Genomic DNA, 26,883 nt, shown 5'->3' with positions numbered 1-26,883 from the left:
GATCTATCAAGAGCAGATATAAAAACCGTTTATATATACATATAAATAAATTGCAACCTATTACGTTTATAACAGGATATAAATTGAAAAATTGCTCAATATATTGACTATTATGTAATTTTAAATTAAATAATCATAAGTTTCATAATGTTATTTAACACGAATGTTTCAACAAAACTGCAATATATTATATAGTTTTCAACATAATAATCAGTATATTAATTTCATGTTATTGTCTTTCTTAAGTTGTATTTATTAGGTAAAATCTAAAAATAAGAAGTTAGTCCATTAATTGTAAACTATCAAGTTTTTCACTGGAATAAAAACCTGCTTTGACTTGTCTTCCACCGAAAAACCGTCCATTTAAATCAACCACAGCTTTAATAGCACTTTCTATTCTCTTAAATTCCACGAAGATTCTAACAGCTTCTTCTGGAGCAGCTTCTGTTACTTCATGAATAATAACACGCGCTACATCGCCATATTTCGTATTACATTCGTCTTTAACTTCAGGTTCAAGATCATCATCCACTTCTCCGGGACCAACCATATTACGTAATAATACAACCTAATTAATAATATATTTTGTAATAGAAAATGTTTTAACATATGTATTGTGTTCCTTTTGATGTATATTTTACAAAAAATATATTTACTTTTCTATACTTTATGCACAAATTTACGTAAAAATTAAAAACTTCATGAGAATTATAACTTCACGAAGTAAAAATATTATTATTAAACTTGAATCTCAAATACCATACTCAAATACTAATACTATAAGACTCAAATGAAATTAATTTTTTTCTTACCTTACTTGGACATTTCATTATTTCAGTAATGCTGGGTTCTTCCGAAGGTTGTAAAGGTGGAACTTGCTGTTGTGTTGGAGGTGGAGAAACAGCAACAGGTGGTGGTGGTGGCATAAGTTGTTCTCTTTCTCCAACAATCCTTCCACCTCGTTTACTAGTTTTTTCTACTTGTAAAGCAACAGACATTCCTTGTTCCTTTTTACCAAGTCCTTGTCCTTCTTTGAAACCATATTTAGCCATTATTTTTGCTGCTACTGATGATGTAGCATAACCTATACTAGTTGGTGGTCTTGGTTGTGTTGGAGGTGGAAGCTCAGAAGATTCTTGTAGGGAAGGTGGTGGTGCTATAGCTGCTCCCCCGGCAATACCTCTTGATGTAGGAGTTCTTTCCTCATCTCTTTCAGGGGGAATCATTGTACTATTCCCAGAGGAAGCCTGAAGCAAATATGCACATTATTTGTAAAAATATGTGAACCACACATTCTATTTTTCTCAGTTATATATATAGTGAACTTAATATATTACCTGTGTATCTTCAAAACGTGAACTGTCTCGTCTACGTTTACGCATTTCAGTCTCTTGATCGTGTTCTCTATCACGTAAATCTCTTAGTTCTTTAACAACTTTGTCATATTCATTAGGCCACATAGGATCATATTCATTTATTACATTCCAATCAAATTCACCTCCTACTCCAATACTGCTAACAGTACCAGAAGAGAGTGGATTATTATGTGGCCCATCGTCTTCTCTTTCTGTGTTCCGATTGGCTTTTGACTTTAAATCTATCACAGGTGCTAATACTGCTGTTGCTTTTCTATATTGTTCGCGTTTTGGCTAAAAATATGGTACAGCAATAATATTAAATACCACTATCATCTAGTCATTGTTATAGAAGATCACATACCTGTGTAGTAGCAGCCTTTTTTAGTTGTAGTTGAGATTGTAATAATTTGATACTAGATGACCATCCAACTACTTTTTCCGACGTTCTGTGTTTGTCAAAATCGTCGTATAGAGACATTGTCTTTAATTTAATTTTTATATATTACGAATGTATTTATTAAAACATACTACACTTAACCTTAAATTATCATGTACTACCGAAGTACTAACAAACGATTGCGTACCAAACAAATACAATTTGAAACAGCTTTAAAATGTATATTATTTAATTCTGCAATTAAAATTGAAAACACTGTTTAATTATAAAGTTGTACCAATTTAACATTTTTCAAATATTTTAATATTTCACACAGTGGATATACTTACTTCTCCTAGTACATACATACGTATGCGTAATCAGAATAAACGATTTTTAAGAAAAAATATCTTATACGACTTTTATTTCCACAGTTATTATTAAAGCTTAATAATTCATAGCACCTTCGCTGATCTCATGCACTTGTTTACTAGGAATATATGTACAAATACAATCAAACTTCAAGAGAGAGTTGACAAAAAATAAAAATGAGATAAAGCCGAAAAATTGTAGGTTATATTTGTAGGTTATTATCATACAGTAAAAAATTTAGGATCTAAAAAGTAGAGTAAACAAGGCAACGATATGAATATATGTATATCCAATATACAAATGTTGGCAATAATTTAATATATATTTGTTAGAAACATTAATTGTTTTAAATGATACGAATGCACTTTTAAATTGATTTTTTCAAAGTAAATGAGTATCAATATTGAAGTATAGTGTTATAACTTTTCACAGATACTCATTTTATAAATAAAATTACTATGAAACAATTACATTGAACATTATTTATCATTTATAAACGTAGTTTTCATAAGTAATAATTTGTCTCAATAATGGCTTACATGAGTAAATATACTATAATATGTAATAAAAAATACGTTTTACATATTGTATTTTCATAATTTTCTAATTTTTATTGTATGAATAAATTTATTTTTAAATACATAATATTTAGGATAACATATATTTATTGCTTATAGTTAACAACTATCAGTATTATATTTTTTATCAAGTTTTATACAAACATTACATAAAGAGACATTTATTAGAGACAATTATTAGAGAAAGTCTTAATATATTCTTAAAATTTTGTACTTATGTTTCTGCATTACTCCATGTGCATATTATAAAATGTGAAATTTATAAATCACGTCTTCCAATAAGCGACGGATATGTAATGATCTCCATATATATATATATATATATATATAAAACATTGTTTGTTTAATACATACAAATTATTATCTGCTTTTATTACAGACCACTTATTTTTTACTTGATATACTACCAACGATATCAAAACTACAATTCTATTTTTAAAATCAATTTTATTTTATCATTTTTTAATAAGACGTAGAGGTTCGCATTTTGTATGAACTCTTTTCAAATTGAATGTAATTTCGGTGTATTCCAGCTGCATTAGGTGATTGGTTGAAATAAGTTATCAACGCAATTTCGAAGATATTGAACCAATAGATGTCGAGGTTGATCACCAGCGATATTCTGAAAATCATATTTGCCTTCTTCAATTTTGTCGGTGATTGATGTTTACACGAAAAACTACATATTTTAATAAATAATTAATGCATTATGCGATAACTAAAATGATAATTTCGGTAAAAATATTAATAAATAAATAATTTTGTTGTTCAACTTGATTACGATAGCCGCAGTAGGGGAAGTGGCGTCCATTGTTGTAACCATAGATATAAGAAGTATAGATCGCGGATAGTGTGTGAAGAAAATGAGCCTTATTGAAAAAGAGATAGAAATAAATTGCGAAGTCAACCTTTCTCTTTCTATAGGCGAAGCAAATATCCGTTAGAAAAAGAAAGAGAGAGTACGTTAAATATCTCTATCTCTTTTTCAACGAGGATCATTTTCTTTATTTGGTACCAATGGTCTATGTTTCTTATGTCTATGGTTGCAACAGAGTTTGGCGGGCAACGTAGCTACGATTGGCTGGCTGATCTTCCTTCCCGTAGTCAATGGTCGCCGCAGTCATTCGGCTGAGTATCGGTTCGAGTTTTCCCAGGAAAACAGTACTTCCCGCGGACCCATTGTTCCTGACGTGTCGGTAAAGACCAACGAGAGGAGGATTTATTGTGCGATTCCATCAAGCACCGGAGGTAAGTCGCTATGTCGTCGCTAAAGAATAATAATATATGTCGCGATAGCGGGTCCGCGGTTCTTTCTCTGTGATTCCACACGTGGTCCTCGACTTCGTTGGTTCAATTCCTCATTCTACTAGTAAATGAGGATTTTATTTCGTTTCGCCGCATCGCGGAGAAAATTTCTTTCCATCGTACGATACGGCGGGTTTTGTGCACGATCGTATATGTATACCTCGCCCTCGACGATCTTTTCTTTGGCCAGGCAAAAAAAGCGCAGTACGGCGTCAGTCTCGGATGCCATCTTCGCGCCGTGGCGTACTTGCGTACCACCACTGCAAAGTGGGGGCAAGAGAGCCACGTTGTACGATAGACGGCGATTTCTCAGGGTTTTGTACATAATGATTTGAATATTACTTTTCTGGTAGAATGTTGTCGTGTTACCTAGTATTTTTTAAATAAGGAAACTGCTTCCGCGTGCACGACGCTTCCCTCAAACACGTGCATTCTACGTACTCGTACCTAGGATGGATTGGATACACGATGCCATTTTATATTGTTATTTAAAATAGCTTATTGTATTTTTCCGAATACGTTGCCAATTGTATATTATAATTTTCCTAATATTTCGAGATTTATGATAAAGAGTGTATATTTTTGAAATATTTCCTCATCTTTTTTGCCTTTTTCTCTTTTATAACTTTTTTTAGCAATCTGGTACAGTTTTAGTATCTTGTTTTCCCCATTTTATTCTTCATTTCGTTCCATATAATATTTGGAAGATATGTATATCAATATATTGTCTAATTAGTATATACTTTTGCATTATAGATGTTTATTAGATCATTAGTGAATATGTAATAATTTAAAGTCTTTAACAAAGTTTTAAACTATATTCCATAATTATTTTAATATCTTATTTATTGTAATATTTTAGCATTATGTTGGATTGGGTAATATGTTCTAATTTAAATACCAACATAATTTTTTCATATATGTGTGTAGCCATTTCATATCTATATATGTAATGTAATTTATATATCACTTAAAATTGAATTTACTATTAGTGTATTAAAAAAGATGTTAGTATATCAATACATATGCATGTGTGTATATTAATATGTTGTTTAATTTTTGTTGTAGATTTATAGAAAATGAGTTCAAGTGCTTGTTATAAATGTAACCGAATGGGTCACTATGCACGGGAGTGTCCACAAGGTGGTGGAGGTGGAGGTAGAGGTGACCGTGGCCGTGATCGAGAAGGTGGCTTTGCCCGTGGTCGTGACAAGTGCTACAAGTGTAACCAATTTGGACACTTTGCACGAGAATGTAAAGAAGATCAAGACCTTTGCTACCGTTGCCAAGGTGTAGGGCACATTGCAAAAGACTGTCAACAGGTTACTATAATTTTCCGAATTTTATCTTTCTTTTCATATGTTTATGTTACTATATCAATTTTTAGCATCACATTTGTTTATTTTACATATATTAATATATTGCAAGATTTCATGCAGTATATTATCGATAAAATAATATTGTAACCTAGAATGCTTTTAACAGGGGCCTGAAATGAGCTGTTATAACTGCAACAAGACTGGTCATATGGCACGTAGCTGCCCCGAGGGTGGTAATGATTCTGGACGTTTTGGAATGCAAAGTTGCTATAATTGTAATAAAACAGGTCATTTTGCTCGTAACTGCACTGAAGTCGGAGGAAAAGCATGCTATACTTGTGGCAAGCCTGGTCATTTAAGCCGCGAATGTGATCAGGATGACAGAAAGTAGGAGATAACCGGAATCCGTGCCGCTCGCTTAACGATAAGCCGTTTACCGTCGCGCGCGCTACTACCGGGGATTGTAGCTAGGTAGGGATGTGCGAACGTATGTCTCGTTGATGCGTATAATTGCTAAAAATGAGTTTTGTCATAGTCGTTCGAATTTCCATCTCTCCATGCCCAACTCCCGGAAGCCCATTTTATTCCTAGTTTCCCTCCCCTTCTACATGTCGTTGTTCTCTTCGCAAGGGTTTTTTCTTATGATGTCTCTGTTTTTTTTTTATTTTTTTTATTTTATTGCTGTTACATTACACTATACATGCGTGCGCGCGCACAAAGTACATTTACACATAGGACACATCCAGCATTACATGAATACACACTATACGATGTAATAATATTATAAACATTCGATTGAATTAGAGTAGAGACATGAATCCTCTGTCCCCTGACCTTCAAACTATCTCGTACGCGTATTATTTTGTGATGCAAGATGTATGGACTCTTAATATATTTCATAAAAGAAATTTTACAAGTGCAGCATTTATGACATATTTTGTCAGCTTCAGCTGATGGAATTTGAGATATTTGTTGGTAATTCATATTGAGGGAGGAAATATTATCAGCCCATTGAATTATAAATGGATAGCCGTTTGACATAAGAAAGGGATATATAATGACTATGAAAAAAATCGTAATAAATCAAATTTATGTTCCTTTCTCACATCCACGCATCTTGTATCCGGTCCTCCCTCTCGAACTCTCTAGCAACTCGAGTTAAGAAGAAAAAAAAGTTCAGAAGTAATGGGAAAGGAAGTGAACATGCCGGCCCTGAATACATATAAGTAAGGTTTAGTAACGCCAATTTTTAATGTGTAAGGATGTAATGAGGATCGTTGTACTATTATTTTATAACAGACTTAGTTTCAGACATCAACAAAAGTTGCACAATTGTAAGATTGTCAGTGTTTACGAGTTTATATACAGTTATACTCGAAATATCATCTTAGATTCTCATAAACCAGGGCAAAATATATATGCATTGTATGTCAGATTCTTTAAGCGAAAATGAATGCAATTACCTCGGTATGGTCGTCAATGATCATCACAACGTATATATGTATATATACATATAAACACAGAGGTCTATACAAATTTGCACATTTTGTATGTACAATCATAATTGTTATGCAGGTGGTCACCATTGTTCATATTGTCAGTGATTGTTATGAACTTTCAAAGGATGCAGTTGCACTTTGCCTTAGTATATCCTTACATATGGTGAAATATTTCGTTACTAGGTATATGTATATATATATATATGCGCATATGTGTATACATATATACATACATATGTGCCAGGAGCTGTATTTTGTACTGTAAAAAGCTAGATATACTCTGGTCGTTGCTGGTGACTAATTCCGATGATTCTCTTATTTATACATCACAGAAAAACAGGAACAAATTATATTTTCATGTATAAAGTATTAAATTAATGTTTTTTATAAGTTGTAGAACGAAATTTTATAGATACAATTTGTCTAGTAATTTTTTTTCTTGTCGAACACATTTACTGAAAATCATGAGGTGATAAAAAAGAAAAGAAAAGAAAATGTTGCGGATTTGGAAATATCTTTCCGAACATGGTACTAGCAGACTATTATGTTATTACAAGTACAAAGTATGCAAGATTTTTTCTAAAAAAAGAAAAATGAAAAAAGAAAGAAGGTGATAAAAGAAAATGAACGTGTCTAATGACAAACGAAATAGACTGCAGTTAAATTCGAGAACGGTGATGCCGTGTTTATAAATGCGAGCAGTGTTGTTGGGATATATAAATTGATTAAATCCCTAATATTTTGATTGAAAATCGTTCTACCGAACGAACGGTTCAATTTAAATTAAGATCGTTCACGGATCTATGTTTAGTCTAGGTAGATTTGGCGTGAACATGTCGTGCACGCGTCCATTCATGTAGCCGTATAACTTTTAATGGATATTCTTTTTAAAATTATTCAGTAGATGATGACCACGAATGGCCACGTGCACTACGTGTATACAGGAAAATTGATGCTTTTACCAGCAGCGACAATGTGTATTAATGTTCAGAAGCCAGGCGTGCCTGACTTGGTGGAACTAAAGAAAAGCGCCTTGTGCGTTGTGTATCGCGTAGTAGAGGTGTCCTGCAACATTTTATACACTTAACTGTTCGGGACTTAAGCCGATCTCATACATGATTTTGGTAGTTGTAATCAGTGCACTAGTGCGTCTGACGAGATTTGGAGGATCAAAAAAATTATATTTCGCTAATGGACCGTAATGGATCTTTGGTGCTTTCATTGGATACATGAGTTGTAAAGGGACGACCGAGTAAAAATCCGTGTAAGAAAGTAATTTTGTTCTTTGTTTCTGTAACCGATATGTTATACGATTTCAATGTGTATATGCACACGGATATATAATATATATAATATATATAATATATAATATATATTTTATATATAATATATCGTGTAAGAAGAAAAATAGAGACAAAAAGAAAAGCAACCGATGTCTTACTATGTAGGATGTCGATGAGAGGGAAAGCACACTTTGAAGATATACGATTTAGATGTGAGGTTCATTGGTGGCACCGGAGGTTCAGACGAGCATTAAAAACGAGTGCGAATAGGGCACCTGCGCTTTTGTCTCTGCTACAAGACTTACGTACGAATATTGTAAAGAATACGACTGTTACAGTGTATGAACTAATTCGATCCGTGTACGGCCGAATCACGGCTCGACTTATATTAATCTATTAATACTTAAAGGAAGAAGATGAAGAAGAGGATGAAGAGGAAGAAAAAAAAATAAGCTGCAAAGTAATAAAGGATTGCGGAGTATTTGAAGTTATGTTTTTAAACTGAATTTTTGAAATAGAATGTGTACGGAGAGGCAAAGACGAGATCTTGTTTTTCTTTTCTGTTCCCTATATAATGCTTATCATATGATTCCACTTACCCATTATTTCGAGGGGTATTGTTACATCTACGACTAAGGAAGTGTAGTACGATATATGGACATATGTACTTCATGTACTATTTATGTTTCGGTTGAAAGACGAGATCACTTATTAATAAAATGTAAATCTATAATTTTCCTTTTCAGTTCGTTAATCCTTTGTGTATATTACTAAACAAAATTTTTTTAAGTGTTTCATATCTTTTCGTTAACTTGTACATAGAAGTACTATAAGTATCGTAATGTTCAAATTCTCTTGTATAATTTATCAGCATGATAAATATCCAATTTATAATTTTGCATCGATTATTTGTTTATATAAATGATAATTTAACGACGTAAAATGTAGGTAGTTAATGAATTACTTTGTTATATGCATGCTGATTATTATTCTCCAAATATTTTAGTATTTTTTTAATTTTATTCGTTTTGCGTCTCATTTTAAATAATTATATATGTCTTTATAGAACTTTAAATTTGAGTAATAAATGTTACAGTCTTGGGAAAAGGAATCGAGTTTCAAAAGGTAGTAAAAAACTGTACACGTGTAAACACTTAAATTATTTATTTACAATGATAATCTACTAAAACTTACAATATAGCCAAAAATTTTTCAACTAAAATATTTATGTAACTTAAGCTTTCATATGTATATGAAGATCTAAAAGATATCTTTTGAAAAGAATGAATAATTTTATCATTTGGTATAAATGAATTTCATTCGCTATATATTTGAAATGTTTAAAAAATTGATTGTAAGAAAAAAATCTCTTCGTCCAGAATTGGAGGAAGTTATTAAAATTCCGATCGCTAAAAAAATGACGATGTCATGTTGATGGTATAACAGAACGGAACGGTGGAATAACGAAATAAGAATCTAGGAACGTGGAACATGTATAGGAATATGTATCCGGTTTGTGTGAGTTTCCCGTGCCCTCTCACCTTAATCTCACGTCTGTCAAACGGTCGTGAATATTCGGAAGATGTGAGACTTCGGGAAGTGGGCACGCCAAGAAAATAGCATCACGAACATTCGCATGATGCCTTGACGTTCAAAATACATTACGACCGCCGATGCTCCGATTTATTTGCGGTAACGACAAGAAAGCATTCGACGGAAAAGGGAGCGAACTGATCTTAAACGGTGCGCACAGCAATGGCCACGACAGAAGGAGTCACGATAGAGGAACTCAGGATCGAGATCGAAAGGCTATCACGGGAACTAGATTTAGCTTCTACGGAAAAAATACAATCTGCTCAATACGGTCTCGCTTTGCTCGAGGAGAAGTCCGCCCTGCAACAAAGATGCAACGATCTCGAGGCCCTCTACGAAAACACGAAACACGAGCTAGAAATCACGCAAGAGGTTAGTTCAATTACCTTTCATATTTTGGTACACGTGAATTACCTAATTGTCACTTCATCGAAAATTTTTGGAACGGTTATTTGCATTTTTAATTTTCCATTTCTCTAACATATGTTTCTCGTAAATCAGATCATAATTATCAGGCATTAATTACCGCGTGCTTTAGTAAGGCAATTAAATGTGCATTAATTGAATTAGATAGCATATTAGTATGAAATTTATTGCTATAATCAAGATAGTTTCTAATTTCAAAATGGTATTAGTTAAATTAAATTTTTTATGCAAATAATTATTTTTTACATTCTTCTAGGCTTTAGCAAAATTTCAGACAACCACAAAGTTAACTACCAAAAGTGGTATAGAACAAGAAGAGACTCTTCTTAACGAAAGTGCTGCAAGAGAAACATCTCTTCAGACACAGATCATCGAATTGGAAAATGAAGCCAAACAGGTATGTACTATTTTTAAAAGACATAACAACGACAATTTCTATGAGATGTACATATGTTTATCATTTGATATTATTTTATCTAGTTACGTCATGAATTGGAACTTGTGCAAGCAGAACGTGATCATGCGTTGCAAGAACGTGAAGAAGTTGGAAAAGATCATCAACAAGCAGAGGCAGAAAGGAAATCCTTACGTACTATGTTACGTGAATGTAGATTTCGAGAAGCTCGACTTCTCCAAGACTATTCGGAATTGGAAGATGAGAATATTTCATTACAGAAACAAGTGTCTGGTTTAAGATCCAGTCAAGTAGAATTTGAAGGTGCCAAACATGAAATAAGGAGATTGACAGAAGAAGTGGAACTTCTAAATAGTCAAGTTGAAGAATTAACAAATTTAAAAAAGATTGCTGAGAAGCAAATGGAAGAAGCGCTTGAATCTCTACAAGCTGAGCGCGAAGCAAAATATGCTCTTAAAAAGGAGTTGGATCAAAGAATTAATAGCGACTCAATTTATAATCTTAGCAATCTTGCACTTTCTATTAGAGGAATTACAGAAGATCAAACAATATGTAGTGATGGGGAAGATGATTCTCCTGCATTACGTAGAATTGAAGCAGACTTAAAAACTCAAGAACCAGGGACTTCTGCTACTGATAAGCAAGTTGATTTATTCTCTGAGATTCATTTGAATGAATTGAAGAAATTAGAAAAACAATTAGAATTAGCAGAATCTGAAAAAGCTCATCTTACGCAAAATTTGCGGGAGTCGCAATATGCAGTTGAGAAAAGTCAGAATGAATTACAGTCCTTTGTTGCGCGTATAGTGCAACTAGCAGCTCATGTGCAGTCATTACATCACCTTCACTCCAAGTTACCTGAAAAACAAACTGAAGAAACAACATTAGATAAGTTAAATCAGGTATATATACAAAATATACTGAAATAAATTGTTTTCAATTTCTTGTATTATAATATCTTGCACTTGATGTATTAATCTTGTGTTTTATTTTAGGCGATAATGCAGTATCATCAATGGAGCACTATGTCCGCGCGTGAAGTGAATCAACTACAAAAGGATTTGGCTGACTTAGAAAATGGTTTAACTATATCTGATTCAACTCAACAACTGCGTACAGAATTAACAAATCTTAGAAACAAGGTACATAATATTTTACCACTGTTTTCATTTTTTATTTCATTCTCTTTATTTTTACCTCTTTATTATCGTTCATTTAATTTTTTTTTCATTTTTGTATAATGCCTCTTGTCTTACAAATTTATAAACAGCAACATTGCGGCAACTATTATGAAGAACAGAAATGTAAGTCGGTAATCTAATAAATTTTCATTGATGAAAAATTTGGGACATGTAAATAACAACAATAAACTGTGACTCTGACACAATGACATTTAATATTCAAAATTTAGACTTTGAATAGAAATTATGGCATTTCAGATCCCCGAGTCAGAGAAGAGCCTTCGAGAAAAGGTTGGAACGTGTGGTCCCTTTGACGTATTTACCAATTATTATAATAACAACTTGTCTTTTGGCTCCTTTAATGATCCGTACAGATTGCTTTTCAATGTCCTAACAACTCATCGTTGCTTTTGATAATTTCATATATTTAACTATACATATTCCTATGGCTACTGACGAATATATCATATCACAAATTATAAACTCCTTTGTGAATTTTTTCACAAATTTTATATGTATTAGCATTTGTTTTCACAAACGAGTTGACACATTAGCGTCTATTTGAATGTTCTTTTATCGAATGCCCGAATAAATGTACGGATCTCAATCGCTATGCACTGTGGCTTTAAAATAGAATGTGCTTAGGAACAAAAATTCAATGAATACTCTCCTTCTATTCGTTTCTACTTGCATCTAACGTAGCATGAGTCAGATTCACAGAGCCTGTTTGCACGATGTTCAAACAGACATTCTATACATATACAATCTTGTACAGTCTTGCAAAAATTATTTCAATTGCCAAGTACTGTTTTCTTGATATGTAAACAATCTAATTTTGTACTCGAAGTTTTTAAAACTGATATTACACAGAGTGTCCCCTTTCTTATTCGACGAGCTATAAAACTATAATCTAGAAGTCAAAATAATAAAGAGGTGGTATATAAAGTTTTGCTTTGCTACAAAGTTATATTATTTTATAAAGTATATATAAAGTATATTACAAATATTTAATGCTACATGATATATATATATATATATATATATATATATATATATATATATATATATAGCAATGAGTTCAGTATTATAGAATATGAAAGGTTGATTATGTTTTCCTTCTTTTTATGTGATATTTTAAGATTATTCACATAGCTAATGTTGTTGCTGATAATCTCTTAAAAATTAATTTCTCATTTTAAAATACCTTCGTTTGTTAATACAAACTTGATATTGATATATAATGGAATTTATTAATTGCAGATTTATTCAGAATTTTATTTATTGTCATGATTAATTGATTCTGCAAATCTTTCGTTTATTCACGTTATGTTAAATATTTGCTTGCAACTTTGTAATAAAGTGATTACGCTTAAACCTTATATAACATTCTCTCCTTATTTTTATTTGTAGATTATGTGTCTGCAATTTGTTGGGTAAGACGGGAAACACTCTGTATATAAAATCGCAATGAATATACAGCAAATGATAAAAATAGCATTATTTTTGGGAAATAAAGTTAATACGAATATAAAGATTATTTATTGTATTTCAGCTTTTAGATACAGAACAGAGAAGCGTACAACTTGAATCCGATATTTCTATTCTCTCAAAACTTGCAGTGGAAGCTGGTGGTTTTCTTGATTCTGCACAAAACGATTTGCAAAATATCTCTGACGAATTAGCGCAACTTTATCATCATGTTTGCACCGTTAATGGAGAAATTCCTTCACGGGTGGTCCTCGATCACGAGAAGATCGTCCCAGAGAAGGAAGAAGAGAATGGAAAGATAGAATGGTGTCGGACTTTGTTTAAAACCGACATTCAAATTAAGGACTTAGAAAGTCTGAGTAAAGCGAAAGAAGTCGCCAAACATATAGAAACTGCGATGGATCAAATAAAACACCTTCGAAGTGCCGTAGAGCATACGATCGAACTTTCCAAAGTTAAAGGAATGCAGTCGAATGTCTGTAACGTTTGCGAGGGTAAGTTTGAGCAATTTCGTAATTTTTACTTGCTTATTCAATTGACGCATAATTTATAATATACCGTTTCTTCATTGCAAATCACAGGTTCAGTGAATGAGAACAAGGCGGAAGTAGCAGATTTACAAGAACAAGTAATTAGATTGAAGGCCTTGTTATCGGCTAAACGCGAGCAAATCGCGACTTTGAGAACGGTGCTTAAATCGAACAAGAATACCGCAGAAGTAGCACTTACGAATTTGAAGGGCAAATATGAAAATGAGAAGAGTATCGTTAATGAGACTATGTTGAAACTGAGAAATGAGCTTAGAATGTTAAAAGAAAATGCTGCAACATTCTCAAGTAAGTTGATTATGAAGTTTATTCAAGTTTGTAACAATGTATACATTATGTTTAGAGTAATAATACTTAAGATGACACTTAAGAGTATAGTTAATTTATCCTTTTTTTCTATTTTTTGTGTTTCTAACATTTGTATATTAACTTATTAACGTAAAACTAATCGCGATTACCAGCATTTATGTACATTTTATTGCTTGTAATGAGTTGCACTACAATTGATTTTGCAGTGGCATTAGGAGTTTGCTATCAACAATACTGTTTTATTTCATAGCAAAAATATATATTAATATGTAAACAATACTTATTATGTTAATAATATACTTACTACCTTCACATGTAAATAATGTTTTTTTTTTTGTAAAATTGACTGTACTTACTAAAAGAATGATCATTAATATCTATTACAATTAGGGGAAGAGTTTCCTATGCTTTGATCGTCTTGTAATACTTAAAATAGTTCTTAAATTCTACATTTTCATTACGTTAATTTTTACGAACAATTTTTCCGTTTACATATAACTAATGCATTATTTCTTAATTCTTTATCATGCTTTTGATATTTACCTTTATGGTGCTTCTTCGTATCTGGTGTTAATACCTGCTAACCACACTTCTCAGGTTTGCGTGCGATGTTTGCCGCACGTTGCGAAGAATATGTGACACAAGTTGACGAGCTCCAACGTCAATTAGCCGCTGCAGAAGACGATAGGAAAACATTGAATTCCCTGTTACGTCTGGCCGTGCAGCAAAAACTCGTTTTGACTATGAAATTGGAGGAACTGGAGGTCGATCGAGAATTACGGAATACTCGAAGACACGCCACTAGTGCAAATGGACGAGGTAGAATGCGAATGTCGCAACAGACGAACCGTCCTCATTTAGGCAGAGATTTCTTCTAGAAAATGATGAAGATGTGGAGCAAGCTGTTCTGAGAAAAACGAGGATTTTAAACTTTTCTTTTTTACTGTTTATTGTCACATTATCTGCATTCTTACAGAAAAAATGTAGCTATGCTTGCTCAAGATTACTTTTTACCACAGTAGCAGAACAGGGAAACAAGTTAGCATTACAAACATTTTTTTCATCGTGCAATTTACTACAAATATAGAGTAGGACTATGGATATATTATGTCGTGTGAATATTTTTACAAATTTCGACTTCATCTGATAAGGTTGAGAGACTAAAGATTGTTCTCGTTGCGAAGAACAGCTTTTCTAATACGCGTTACAAGGGACATGGATCAGGACATTTGAAAAGTTTTGAAATGTTCATATGTTCTTGTATCGATGTTGCTCCATATCGTAGAAACTGATAGAAATCTCTGCCTCCTGTTACCAATATTGTTAGTAGAGATGTCTAACAAGCATAGAATGCGTTTCTGTTGTGCAAGATTTTTATTTCATGCGGCGACATTGTTGCAGAGTTGCTAAAATATTCTATGCTTGGAGATTTATTCACGTAGAATCGATCAATGATTCTCGTGAGTAGCACGCTTATCGATATCTAGAATTGATTTTTAATCGATTGTCCTTTCTTTAACGGAATGTGGAATTTTAATTGTAAATGTTTTTATTTCTACAGTTTAGCAATCGTATATTCTTCTTCGTAGCTAGATTTATATTTTTCACCTTTCGGTATGATATTGAGTATTATTGTGTAATCATATAGAAAATAATTCCGCATGGATGGTTCATATGGTTATATAGTAAGTTTTTTCTATTAAGGAGAATGCATGATAAAATGAACGTATACTGTTTTTAGGTAGACAAAGGAAAAGAAAAACGAGAACTTTACATTGCATACCATAGAGACAATATTATTGTGCGCGACCGTAGAGTTTATAATCGTTTATAATCAAAGTAGAATGGAAAAAAAAAATCGTAGACGTGTAGAGTTGAGAAAAAAAAGTACAGAGTAGCAGAATAACAGAATTAGGGACCCATTCTCCAAGTAGTTTCTCAGATTAATATACTTTGATCGTGACAAAGAAGTATTATTTTACCATTTGTGCGAAAACAGTTTTATTATATTTTATTCCACACTTTTATTTCAATCACTGTTTTTCAATGCATTTTGACTCGTTTTTCGATGGATTATTATTATACGATAGTATTTTGTGATTTTATTATTTTCGTGAGAAAGGATCTTTTTGTAGTATTTCATAAAACTTGGCCTAAATAGGCTTCGAATCAATTTTGTGTAATTTGGGCAGCTTCTTATTGTTATTATTATTATTATATATATATTAGCGATATTATTGCATTCACTATAATTTTATTTAATAATTTTGATTGTTGTTAATTTATGTCTGTTTATCTATTTTAACCATTTTCTTTTTAACTAGCAGCTGTGCTTTTTGGTATTGATCAATGCATAATAATTGCTTTAGTGATATTGGATTTTAGTACTTGACACAGTTATTGATGATAGAAACATAACTAATTACCAGATGCAAGCTAAGGTGGTTATATATTATTTATGAATATGCATGCTACTTTTTTAATTTCTTAAATTTTCGAGCCTCCTTGCACAATTGAACTAATATTATTAGCGAAATTTTCCAAGCTACAAGATACAGGTAGTGATGGGTTCAAATACGTCGCAAGTAGGTTTGAACAGTGATTCACTAGATTTGAGTCGTTTATAAGCATTTCGAAAAAACGAAGCAGTACTTTCGTGTAGATTCGCAGTAGATTCGAACTTGAACGCGACAGATTCGAAGTAGATTCGCCTCGCAGAGGTATAAATATGATATATGGTGCTTTCCTGACGCTCATGACTCGATTAGTGCTTGTAAGAGTATTTATTCATTCCAGTATCGATCTACTTGTAAGTAGATTTTCGAAACTCGAGTACTCAGTCTGAGATTTGAAAATACCTTTTGTAGATCGGATACTTGACAAGTACAATGAATGAATCATTACATGTTATGAGTACTATTCGAACCCCATGAAGCGAACCTTGTCTATTAGATATGACTCTGATTTATAAGCATTAAGCACATATCGAACCTGATCCCATCACTAGTTACAAGTTACCAATGCTAATTAATTCTCTTGCGCAACAGTAACAAGTTTCTTTAGCGAACGAGTCAAGTTAAACTGTTTAAACAGTGAAAACTGTAAAATTATAAAAACTATTTGTGCAACAGAAGTTTACGATTCACAACTTGTCACTTGTTATTTCACTAATACTATTCTAGTTTACTTAATAATATTATTAGTTAGTAAGCTAACTAATATTATTAGTAAATTATTGTGCCAGAGGATCCTGTTCATTTGTATATTTGTTGCAATACTTTTTGTTGTAGCACTCGAAATATATATATCCATACATCTTTTTTTCATTTCGTTCTGTCAAAACAGAATGTAAAGTAAATGAAGAAGAAAAAATAGGAGAGTGTATATATAAAATGGTACGATGTTGAGTTGCAGTATGCAAGCGAAATTTTCATTTTCGTGAAAGCAAAAGAAAAGTATTTTATGGGCATCTAATGTCTCTGCGAGATTTACCAGCGCTAATTACATTGAAATTTTAATCATTCATCGAAATGCGCGCGAGCGTGTGTGTGTGCGTATATTTTCGTAGAGATACAAGCATAATGTGCTTGGTACATTATGCAGGATATTTAAATGCAGTTATATTCGTGCAATTTCACAAGCTTTTTATTGAGAGTCATATTAATTGCAAGTTCTCAACGTTTCTTCTGCTCCAACGTTAATTGAAAAGGCAATATTTATTATATATACATGCTTCATATTTATCAGACGTACGCTTTTATTAGGATAATATTTATTTTGAATCATGGTGAAAATTTTTATGTAAGGAAGTATATCCTGCATATGTATATGACATGTACGTTTATTGTGAACCGTTTTTAATCAAATTTGTTATTAACATGATTAGTGTTATTATTATTATTATTATTATTATTGTCATTATTACTATTATTATTAACAACATTACAATTGTATATTAATTATTGCGATATTGCTGTCAGCTTCGTCGCGGAATCCAGATGAGTACCTAAAGAGAATTTATCGATCGTTCATTGACTATCAATCAATTGATCAGTTATCACTATTATTGTATTTATACCGTATAGTTATTGTATTGCCTGTGTCTACAGTTTCAACTAGAGACGGAAAATCTTATTTATGTTTTTGTTACCCCTTAGTTAACATTAGCTAACAATCAATGGAATAAAATTCAAAGATTATCTTTTTGTTTTATGTTATTTTCCCATTTTTATTTTTATTACTTATTTGCCGTATATGTTTTCTCCTTGGTTTCATTATGTAGATGTTCAAGTGAAAGTTACACGTACATTATTGTAAATTAATTTCTTTTTTCCATTTAAAACTACATTGTTAAGTCGAAGTTCGTGCGATAGACACAGGTAGTTCTAATTTATGTCCATAAACCGAGCCAGCCTCAAGCCACCGTCCCTTCCCTTCCCTTCACGCCACTGCCAGGAAAGAACTAGAGAAAAATGTTCTTTTCTTTCTCGATTATTCTTACTGTTATTAGTTACTACATTCTCCTTCCGACTTCGTCCTTAACGTAAAGAAATTCGTCCTTAACTTTTCGCCTTGCCGTCCGCGCTGTCCAAAGGCGATTCGAAATCGTTTCGAAGCAAAATACTAATTCTAATAATTTCTATCAGATGTTGTATGATATTAACCCTTTGTGGAACAAAGTGCGTTTTCATCGTTAAAGTTTTAATCCATATATTATATAACAAGACGTATCCAAGTATTGAAGTATTCGAGCACTTTAAAATACATATTTACACGCTCATGTAGGTAATAATTTGAACATCTAGATATCCAAATATGTACTATTAAGTTACTCGATTACTAATGTACTCTAGTATTCAGCAAATATTGGATATTCCATAGAGTGACGAGATTTGTTTGAGAATTGAGTTTAAAGTCGTTGTAAGAGGAGTTTTATTAAAAGGTTTTTTACAAATTTAATAGGAAAATTACTGAAGGATATGTTAATGGACAAAACAATTTTAGGCAAGAGAGATGATACGTTATCGATTGATTATTGGCAAATAATCGTTTATTCGTATCTAATATACTCGTACATACGTACGTATTGTAGTAAAATGGCATTATTTACGAGATGAATAACACATATATATATAAATCCTCGAGTATTTGAGTAGTTATAATTGCCTGTGTATAATCAGGTACATAAATACCCATATATTCATGCACTTAAATGTCATATATACGAATATATACTTATGCACCTGAACATTAAGAAAGCCAAGTAGCGAGATATCGAAGTATCTGAACGACTGAGAGACCAAGTATCCGAAAACATATGTATTCGAGTGCTCAAATACCTGAATACCCAATTGTTAAAATACTTAACAAATTTGGGATGTAAATATTTGTAACATCCAAAATATCGATACCGATATCGATACGAATAGTAATGCCGATATCGACACAGATATCGATACGTTGTATTATCGACAAAACCGTTGTGATAAAGCTGACTGTAACGCTGTTGAAATCTCGTGATCACTTCGCAAACAAACGCAGCTTAGGTACATACACATCCATCCTTTTGATGATTTTAATTGAAAAGTATCGTATCGTTCCGTAGCATAGAGTACTATAAATCTGGAATTATTTAAATGGCATTAATTATTATATAAAATTGTTATATACTTTCTTTTATTTTATTATATTATATATATTATACATAATTATTACATAATTGCGATATATCGTATTGTTTTAAAGGAAACATTCCTCAAAGGGTTAAAACGCTAAATTTCTTAATATAATTCGAGGCGTAATTATTTTGATAATTATACGCGTATATTCTTTGCATAAAGAAAGACGAGAAGAGATGGGAAAAGCAAAGGTTTTCCGACGAGAAAAGAACGAACGAAATTCGGTCGCCAAAGCGCAAAGCTGTAAGTGACTTTTGCCAAAGACATTCTGTCCTTTCGGGGGATTTTATTATCCTTCACGTACTTACGTCCTTCACAAAGTTCCTTCGTCTCATATTATATGTATCGGCAAAGCTCTTTGTAGGCATTACCCCGTTGAAATTCCCAAAGGAAGAATCCGTAGAAACGTGTTCTTTTGCTCCGCAAATGTAGTAGATTGAAAAATACGATTGACCATACTGTTGTTTCAAAGGAGAAATTTATCGAAGATTTTCAAACTGTTTTCGTCCATACAAAAGACAAATATAAACGTCTGTCCTCTACTTTTCACAATGGTGCGAGTCACTTATTAAAACTAGTATCGTTTAAAGGAAACATCGTCTTGCATTTCGACAATACCGGTATTAAACGATTACTATCATTTTAGAAACGTTTTATCATATTAATGGTTTGTTAACCCTCAGACGATGAAAGCTGGAGCAATTCTGACTTATGTAGATATTTCGTCTAACACACGAGTTCCAAGTTACGTGTGTTAGAATATACCATACATACATACAGGTAGAGATTAAATACTCGATAATTTTCCCTGCTTTTAGCTCCTACTTGTTACGTTATAAATCTGTTATCACCTTCGCATCACGTATCGATATATTGAACAAATTAAACAATGTTAAGAAAAGAACCTTTCCGGAAAAAGGCTTTTTCGCTACGAAATAAAATGTCCGACGTTCGTGACGATGATCCAGCATTTATCGGACGAGGGTTAAAAAATTCGTCTGCGACTCGCATTAAAAATAATCTCTCGAACGAACGAGTATTTCTTTCTGTCTATCCTTCATCGAGCTTATACGGTTAACAGAAAGGAGAGAAAGATAAACGATCGAAGTGATCGATATCGTTTAACGTCGAAGAAAACGAAAGAAAAAAACAAAGAAAAACACGGAAGAATGTAAAAGAAAGAACAAGAGAGATAAACGTCGTTATATTTTTACATTCGTGAGAAAGTTGATCGAGAACGATTTGATATAAATTTAGAGGGAGAGCGCGCGAACGAGAGAGAGAGAGAAAGCGAGAGAGAGCGAGAGCGAGAGAGAGAGAGAGAGAGAGAGAGAGAGAAAGGGAAAAAAGAAAAGAAAAAAGAGAAAAATCCAATAAGAGGATTATTAAAAAACAATAAACATCAGAGTCTACCTGCCGGCGGGGTAATCGAGAAAAATGGGATATCGGGAATAACTGGCAGGCAGATTTGCTCAAGGCTTCCATAAAAGCTCCGATTGCGTCCCAATTCTGGCTGACTTCCTGGCGGTGGTGTGTTCGTGTTTGGCTTAGATCGTATTATACGAACGTTAGCAAGTAAAAAGAAAACGGTCGAGTACCGAATAAGACTATAGCCTGTAAACGGCATAGACTAAGCGATTTAACCGATTGCGTAGCTTGCGCTGAAATTATCGTCGACCAGAAAGATACATGGGGTTAGGATGGGTACGAGCTTTTACGTCTTCGAGGACGTTCGTGTGTTTCTTGCACCTTAACAGGGTCCACGATTAGTCAAAATGTCGAGGAGATATCGATTTTTCATCTGTTCTTTTTTACCGATTCCATTTCTCATCGTTTCACGTTAGGAGAACGTCTTTCAATGGCGAAGGAACGGATCGTTTCGTTGAAACGGCATCCTGCTTATATTTTTCTTTTCTGAGATTTTAAAGTAGAACCTCGATTATATCAGAACACCGATGCATGGAACGATCGATGGAAAATTTGAATCCATGCTTTCTTAAGTAGCATCGCACAATACAAATCGTTACGTTTTCAGTCTAAATCTTACGTCTTTGTTTACGTGTTAATATTGGGTTGGCAACTAAGTGATTGCGGAGTTTGTCAATACCACCTAATGACAAAATCCCTAATCACTTAGTTGCCAACCCAATATTTCTAAAGTAATTGGAAATAAGCGAATAATCGTCTCATATGAATCGTCTGAAATTATTCGATTATTAGGTACGTCAATGCGTTGCGATCGGTTCAGATGATTAAGGTTCTACTTTATTTGGTAAAATTTTTGATTGGACCAGTGAAGCATTTCGATGCCACAGATAGTTGGAATATGATATACTAGAGATATTGATATCCGATCTTAGTAAAATCGCTAGCAGTAGGTATAAAACTATAATGACTGTATTCCCTAGAACGTAGGTAGTGGCATATATGCAGTTACTCTTATAGGATTAGTCTAGCCAGTGAAATTAAAACAGTGATTCATAGCTAGAAGTTATACAATCTCTCGTTCCGTTAGCTTTGCTACGTCTTCGTAAAACGATGTTTATATATACCACGAAAATGAAAATGTGGTCTACGATTATTCGACTCTTCTTAGATCTTCCAGTGGCATCGTAATGGTTCACTAAATTTTAAAACGAAACGTTTACAAACGCTCAGAGATTGTTGCTAAACACAAAGCTATTTTTATAGAGATTCTATTTTATCAAAAATACCAAATCAAACTCAATCGAGGATTACAGCTGAGAAACATGATATCGAAGTATGCTCTTATTTATTATCTGGTTTTGATATGGCTTTTGTCAAATAAGAGAATCTTAATTAAAACAACCTATTAGGTTTGAAGATCTTACAAAAATAGCTGAAATATTAAAGTTTCCCGGAGGCAAAAGGCGATAAGCATCGAGACGAACGTTATTTTAATCGTATTTCGCAGATCTTTGATAGAAGGAAAGAACAGACACTTAACTTTCGAACTAACCAAAAAGACGATTTTGTGGTAATAAACGTGTTCTCCTATAAAAATCCTTATCACGTTCGTCGCCTGTAATCTTCCTACGTTCTATGATATTATTCCACGTTATTCGAACATTATATCCTTCGTCATTGATAGACGTTTAGAACCAAAGAAAGCGCACCTTCTAATCCGACAGCGTGCTCGTGCATGGACCCGATGTCTTTGTAAATAGTGTAAATGCACATTAGTGTAAAACGCCATCGTAAGACAAAAATGAGACGTTTCAACGTTACGATAAGACACTCGAATACCGAAGAATTTAACTTGGTATATTTTCTTCGTAGACGTGTATACACGTACCTAACATCTTGTGTGTAAGACAACCTTGTGTAATCGTAGAACGGAGATCGATCAAAGATCGCAACCGTAAAGTTTGTAGCGAATTCGTAACTTTTTTCCTTCCATCCTCCTCCCCCACTCCTCCGTGTTTATTATTCTTATAATTGCGAAGTTAATCAGACGAGAGCGTCGCTCGTGTTAATCAGACGATATCGATAGTAGATACTAAGTAGATGTTCAGCGATACTTATTTACCGAGTGAAGAAACGTGTAACGACAGCGCAGAATGTTCAGGCCACGAGCGTGGTTGCTGAAGTTGAACGTTATTAAACTATAAAATCGGGACATTACCCGCATTAGAGATTCTTTTTGTAACATAAAGTGAAATATAATCATTTGTAACACGAATTGTAGTCGTTTGCGTTTTCATCGTTTTCCCCAGAGATCCGTTTGATTACGGAGGTTTAACGCTTTTACGACACAAGATTTTTAGACTTTGACGACCATCTACTTTTATTAGCAACGTATCCCAATTTTTGATGTTTTTGTAAGAAAGCACATAATGCACCGAGATTTCTATTATACAATTTTGACCAGAACAAATAGGATTTATCGTTGGACGAATTAACGATTCGTAAACTATACGCAACATCCAGAGTAAACGTTCGCAACATAATTCGAATAAAATTCCATTGTATCGTAATAATCCCGTTTATTTGAAGGAATTGTTACGTACCGTCTGCTCGAATTCACTTGCCTGGGCATTCAGTCAAAGCCAATTTGCAAGAATTACACGAGGATTAAATCGATTAAACGAGTCGTGTTTCAAGGATATTATCGATAGATATGTTTAAAAAAAAAAACAGTGTTTAATATACGAATTAATCTAGTCTAGCGAAGATTATAAAAGGAATAGGTAATGTGTAATAGCCTCTTAAGTTCGTTATTCCGTTTCAGTGATTGCGACCAAACAGGACTACGACTTCAGCTGTTCATTCCATTTAATATGGCTCAGCAGCTGCTAATTAAATTTACACGTACTAAGGGTCGTTATATTTAATTACCTTCTAGAGGATATTATGGAGGCGTGTGTGCACCGTCGATGACGAAGGCACGATTAACAGGGCCGAATTTTCACTAGAACAATCGATATGGTAATAACGTTCATTAAAACAGCCGCTGTAACATTCTGTTTCGAGATCATGTTCAACTTTCCAGAGAGTTTTACTTTGTATAATTTAGCACGTTTCATATGTTTCCCATCTTTCGCCATAATATTTGTTCATTTGCCTTTAGATTTCGTGTACAATATGTTACAACTATTTGGTAAAACGTCTGCAGATCTATGTTTATACAGGGTGGTTGGTAATTGGTGGTACAAGCGGAAAGGGGGTGATTATATAGGGGGTGAAAATATAGAATAAAAATTTTTTATTTTATTTTTTCTTTTTTGAAATTTTTCCACCGAGGCAACGATCTACAATGAGATCCGTTATAACGAGACGCGATAAAGTGGACGCGTACCGAGCGAAAATTCAAAGTCGATTTTCTCGAAAACAAAGCCTCGAACGAAAAATTTGTATTCTATATTTTCGACTTCTTTTTTCGCGTAGAATCACCCCCTTTCCGCTTGTACCACCAGTTACCAACCACCCTGTATGACATTTTTTCTTTCTTTCTACCCGTAGAACAGACAGGAGAAGTATGATCGTTTACGGCCGAGACGTCCCGTATTAGTAATTTGTTAATAATCGTTATTTTTTTAGATGAAATCGATAAACCGTAGTCGATTATAAAACTCTCTTTTCTCGCGAACAAATAACATTTCAAATATAAACAGTTGATGCTTAAATATATTGCATTGATGTTGCGTTAATTCGATTAATTGAAGCAGAATTTACGATATCGGAAATTATTTGGACGTTAATTATTTCAATAATTTAAAACAAATTTAATAATTTATATAAACAACTGTATCGGCAGAGGATATTTTTTTTTATAGATAAAAATCGCTAAATAAATTTGATAAATTACTCGATATGTTGTTAAGGTTGATCCACGTTAATAAAGGCATTCTGCTTTCTTCGAAGAATTGTTTTATAGCCTTTCTTCTCAATTTGGTAATTCGTAGTATAAACACAATCAACGCGCCCATTTGTTTCCTTCTTCGGAGTAAATAGTACTTTCAACGAATAAAAATACTTTGTTTGTTCTTGCGCGAGACAGTGTCGAGGTATCATGCGATTGCTATCGTTCTTACTTCAAGGTGATTGCATTCTTCCCCAGTACGTGACTAGATCCAACTGGAATAACTAAATATTTGGAAAATAAAAATGGTCGAGCGTGACTTTGATATTTTTTTTCTTTCTACCAGCATTTCTATTAAATACCCATTTAATGGGTGATCCATTTTTAACTTGGAAAATTAATACAGGGAAGAACGAATTTAATTATGAAAATACTTTTACTTATTCGTTTAAATTTTATTCGACTGCTTTCATCATGTTTCGCGATTTATCCGGAATGAATGATCAAGCGCAACGGTAAATATTCATTCAATATTACTGGTTATTACTTACAATTGAAGATTATAGAACTATTCCTTAATTTTTCTTATTTTGTCGTTGCTTTGTTTTTTTTTATTTTGTTATTTAGATTTTCATCAAACTGTAACTGTGACGCGAGTACGAAGTTCTTACGAATTCTTCGACCTTTTTTCTGCGATTTTTCTTTTTTGATTTAATCGCTGCCGCTGAATCGGAATTTAGCGACAAAGCACTTAAATTTAGGTCTACTTTTTATCGACGAGAAAATAGAATAGTTGAAAAAGGTTATCGCTCGAAGGGTTGCATTCTATCCGTTCACTCGGTTACTGAAATCAGTCACGATGTTTCTAGGAAAGTTTCGACACGTCGAATCGACCCCATAAACTGAAATGAACAGCGAAATCGAGATCGAATCGATTTTCTACTTTTTATTCCAATGACGATTTCATTTAATAATCCGTTTAAATCTTTCGAAATTTATCCGGTTATTCAGTTTGATAGAAATTATTTAAAACGAAGAAGAGTGCGGTAAAATCGTGGCAAGTTTAACTTAATTGATTACACAGGATCCGACCGAATAACGCGTAAAAGCGGAAACAACGTGATTCCTCGTGGGAAAATAAGGGCAAAAATATAGGATAACATTTTTTCATTCTCGGCTTGGTTTTCGAGAAAATCGAGCTTGGTTTTCGAGAAAATCGAGTTAAAAAATTTATCGAGTATTTTTTCGCCTGGCTAATTCTAAACCGGGCACAACTAAATAACAATCGATAGGAGGTCGTTCTACGTGTAAAGATAAGTCGAGAACGTGGAATACAATTTTTCCGTTTAAGACTTAATATCGGAGAAGATAGAGTTTGAATGTGTTTAAGTTAGTAAAGAATCGGTCTAATACGTATGATAAATTTACAAATTTCTTTTTCTCGGAAAGCGTGTCTTACGACGAAGTTTCATTTTCTAAATTAATTTCAATATTAATTTAAATTATCGCCTAAATCTAAACTTTACGCTTGAAAATTATCTTACGGATAAATCGAATAGGAAATTGTTAAGCTTCACCGATTTGCGCAGTGTTTTGCAAGAAAATTTAGTCGATATTTTTGTTCCTCGCTGTTCGCTGAAAATTTTACCGATTATATATTTGCTCATTTTATATAAAAATCATTTAACGTTTCATTTTAACGACGAATAGAATAGCGGTAAATTGGTTTGGTTGTTTGGTAGCGCTTAAAACGAAGAGTATAGCGTCGTAAAATCGAGGCAAGTTCCTCGTGCCTATTTTTGCAAATCCGTTCCCACTCGGATCCTAATCTT

General features: G+C 33.1%; 3 protein-coding genes across 7 annotated transcripts; 2 read left to right on the top strand and 1 right to left on the bottom strand.

Annotated features, from left to right (window-relative positions):
- Window positions 1–241: 241 nt before the first annotated feature.
- Window positions 242–2,339, bottom strand: LOC117207910 (splicing factor 45). The gene is made up of 5 exons (XM_033448625.1): window positions 2,085–2,339; window positions 1,720–1,989; window positions 1,338–1,649; window positions 813–1,247; window positions 242–568 (listed from the first exon to the last, which is right to left on the bottom strand). The coding sequence occupies exons 2-5, from the start codon at window positions 1,834–1,836 to the stop codon at window positions 281–283; spliced, it is 1,152 nt and encodes a 383-aa protein (XP_033304516.1). The 5' UTR covers window positions 1,837–1,989; window positions 2,085–2,339; the 3' UTR covers window positions 242–280.
- A 1,389-nt stretch (window positions 2,340–3,728) lies between these two features.
- Window positions 3,729–8,633, top strand: LOC117207908 (CCHC-type zinc finger protein CG3800). Of its 3 annotated transcripts, none has more exons than XM_033448621.1 (3): window positions 3,729–3,932; window positions 5,058–5,311; window positions 5,475–8,633. In XM_033448621.1, the coding sequence occupies exons 2-3, from the start codon at window positions 5,069–5,071 to the stop codon at window positions 5,697–5,699; spliced, it is 468 nt and encodes a 155-aa protein (XP_033304512.1). In that variant the 5' UTR covers window positions 3,729–3,932; window positions 5,058–5,068; the 3' UTR covers window positions 5,700–8,633. The 3 variants fall into 3 exon arrangements, with proteins under 3 accessions (XP_033304512.1, XP_033304514.1, XP_033304513.1); XM_033448623.1 differs by lacking the exon at window positions 3,729–3,932 and adding an exon at window positions 4,168–4,303; XM_033448622.1 differs by lacking the exon at window positions 3,729–3,932 and adding an exon at window positions 4,197–4,308.
- Window positions 8,634–9,590: 957 nt separating this feature from the next.
- LOC117207905 (protein bicaudal D) lies at window positions 9,591–18,251 on the top strand. 3 transcript variants are annotated; one of them, XM_033448611.1, is made up of 8 exons: window positions 9,591–10,055; window positions 10,366–10,506; window positions 10,590–11,426; window positions 11,520–11,666; window positions 11,964–11,996; window positions 13,258–13,687; window positions 13,775–14,029; window positions 14,648–18,251. In XM_033448611.1, the coding sequence occupies exons 1-8, from the start codon at window positions 9,846–9,848 to the stop codon at window positions 14,926–14,928; spliced, it is 2,334 nt and encodes a 777-aa protein (XP_033304502.1). In that variant the 5' UTR covers window positions 9,591–9,845; the 3' UTR covers window positions 14,929–18,251. The 3 variants fall into 3 exon arrangements, with proteins under 3 accessions (XP_033304502.1, XP_033304501.1, XP_033304503.1); XM_033448610.1 differs by having other exon boundaries at window positions 11,964–12,020; XM_033448612.1 differs by lacking the exon at window positions 11,964–11,996.
- Window positions 18,252–26,883: the final 8,632 nt, after the last annotated feature.

The sequence above is a fragment of the Bombus bifarius genome, unplaced genomic scaffold (assembly GCF_011952205.1).
Source record: "Bombus bifarius isolate JDL3187 unplaced genomic scaffold, Bbif_JDL3187 scf7180000008047, whole genome shotgun sequence".
NCBI lineage: Eukaryota > Metazoa > Arthropoda > Insecta > Hymenoptera > Apidae > Bombus > Bombus bifarius.
Note: the sequence above shows the minus strand (reverse complement) of the source record. Positions and strands in the feature narration are given on the sequence as shown.

Bases quoted from the DNA above. Each gene is read 5' to 3' on its own strand.
- LOC117207910 (XM_033448625.1), bottom strand. From the start codon at position 1,836: ATGTCTCTATACGACGATTTTGACAAACACAGAACGTCGGAAAAAGTA. The intron at 1,248-1,337 runs GTAATATATTAA...TATTTGCTTCAG, and splicing joins CACGTTTTGAAGATACACAG to GCTTCCTCTGGGAATAGTAC. The intron at 569-812 runs GTAAGAAAAAAA...ATTATTAATTAG, and splicing joins TAATGAAATGTCCAAGTAAG to GTTGTATTATTACGTAATAT.
- LOC117207908 (XM_033448621.1), top strand. From the start codon at position 5,069: ATGAGTTCAAGTGCTTGTTATAAATGTAACCGAATGGGTCACTATGCA. The intron at 5,312-5,474 runs GTTACTATAATT...TGCTTTTAACAG, and splicing joins TTGCAAAAGACTGTCAACAG to GGGCCTGAAATGAGCTGTTA.
- LOC117207905 (XM_033448610.1), top strand. From the start codon at position 9,846: ATGGCCACGACAGAAGGAGTCACGATAGAGGAACTCAGGATCGAGATC. The intron at 12,021-13,257 runs GTATTTACCAAT...ATTGTATTTCAG, and splicing joins GAACGTGTGGTCCCTTTGAC to CTTTTAGATACAGAACAGAG. The intron at 14,030-14,647 runs GTAAGTTGATTA...CACACTTCTCAG, and splicing joins AAATGCTGCAACATTCTCAA to GTTTGCGTGCGATGTTTGCC.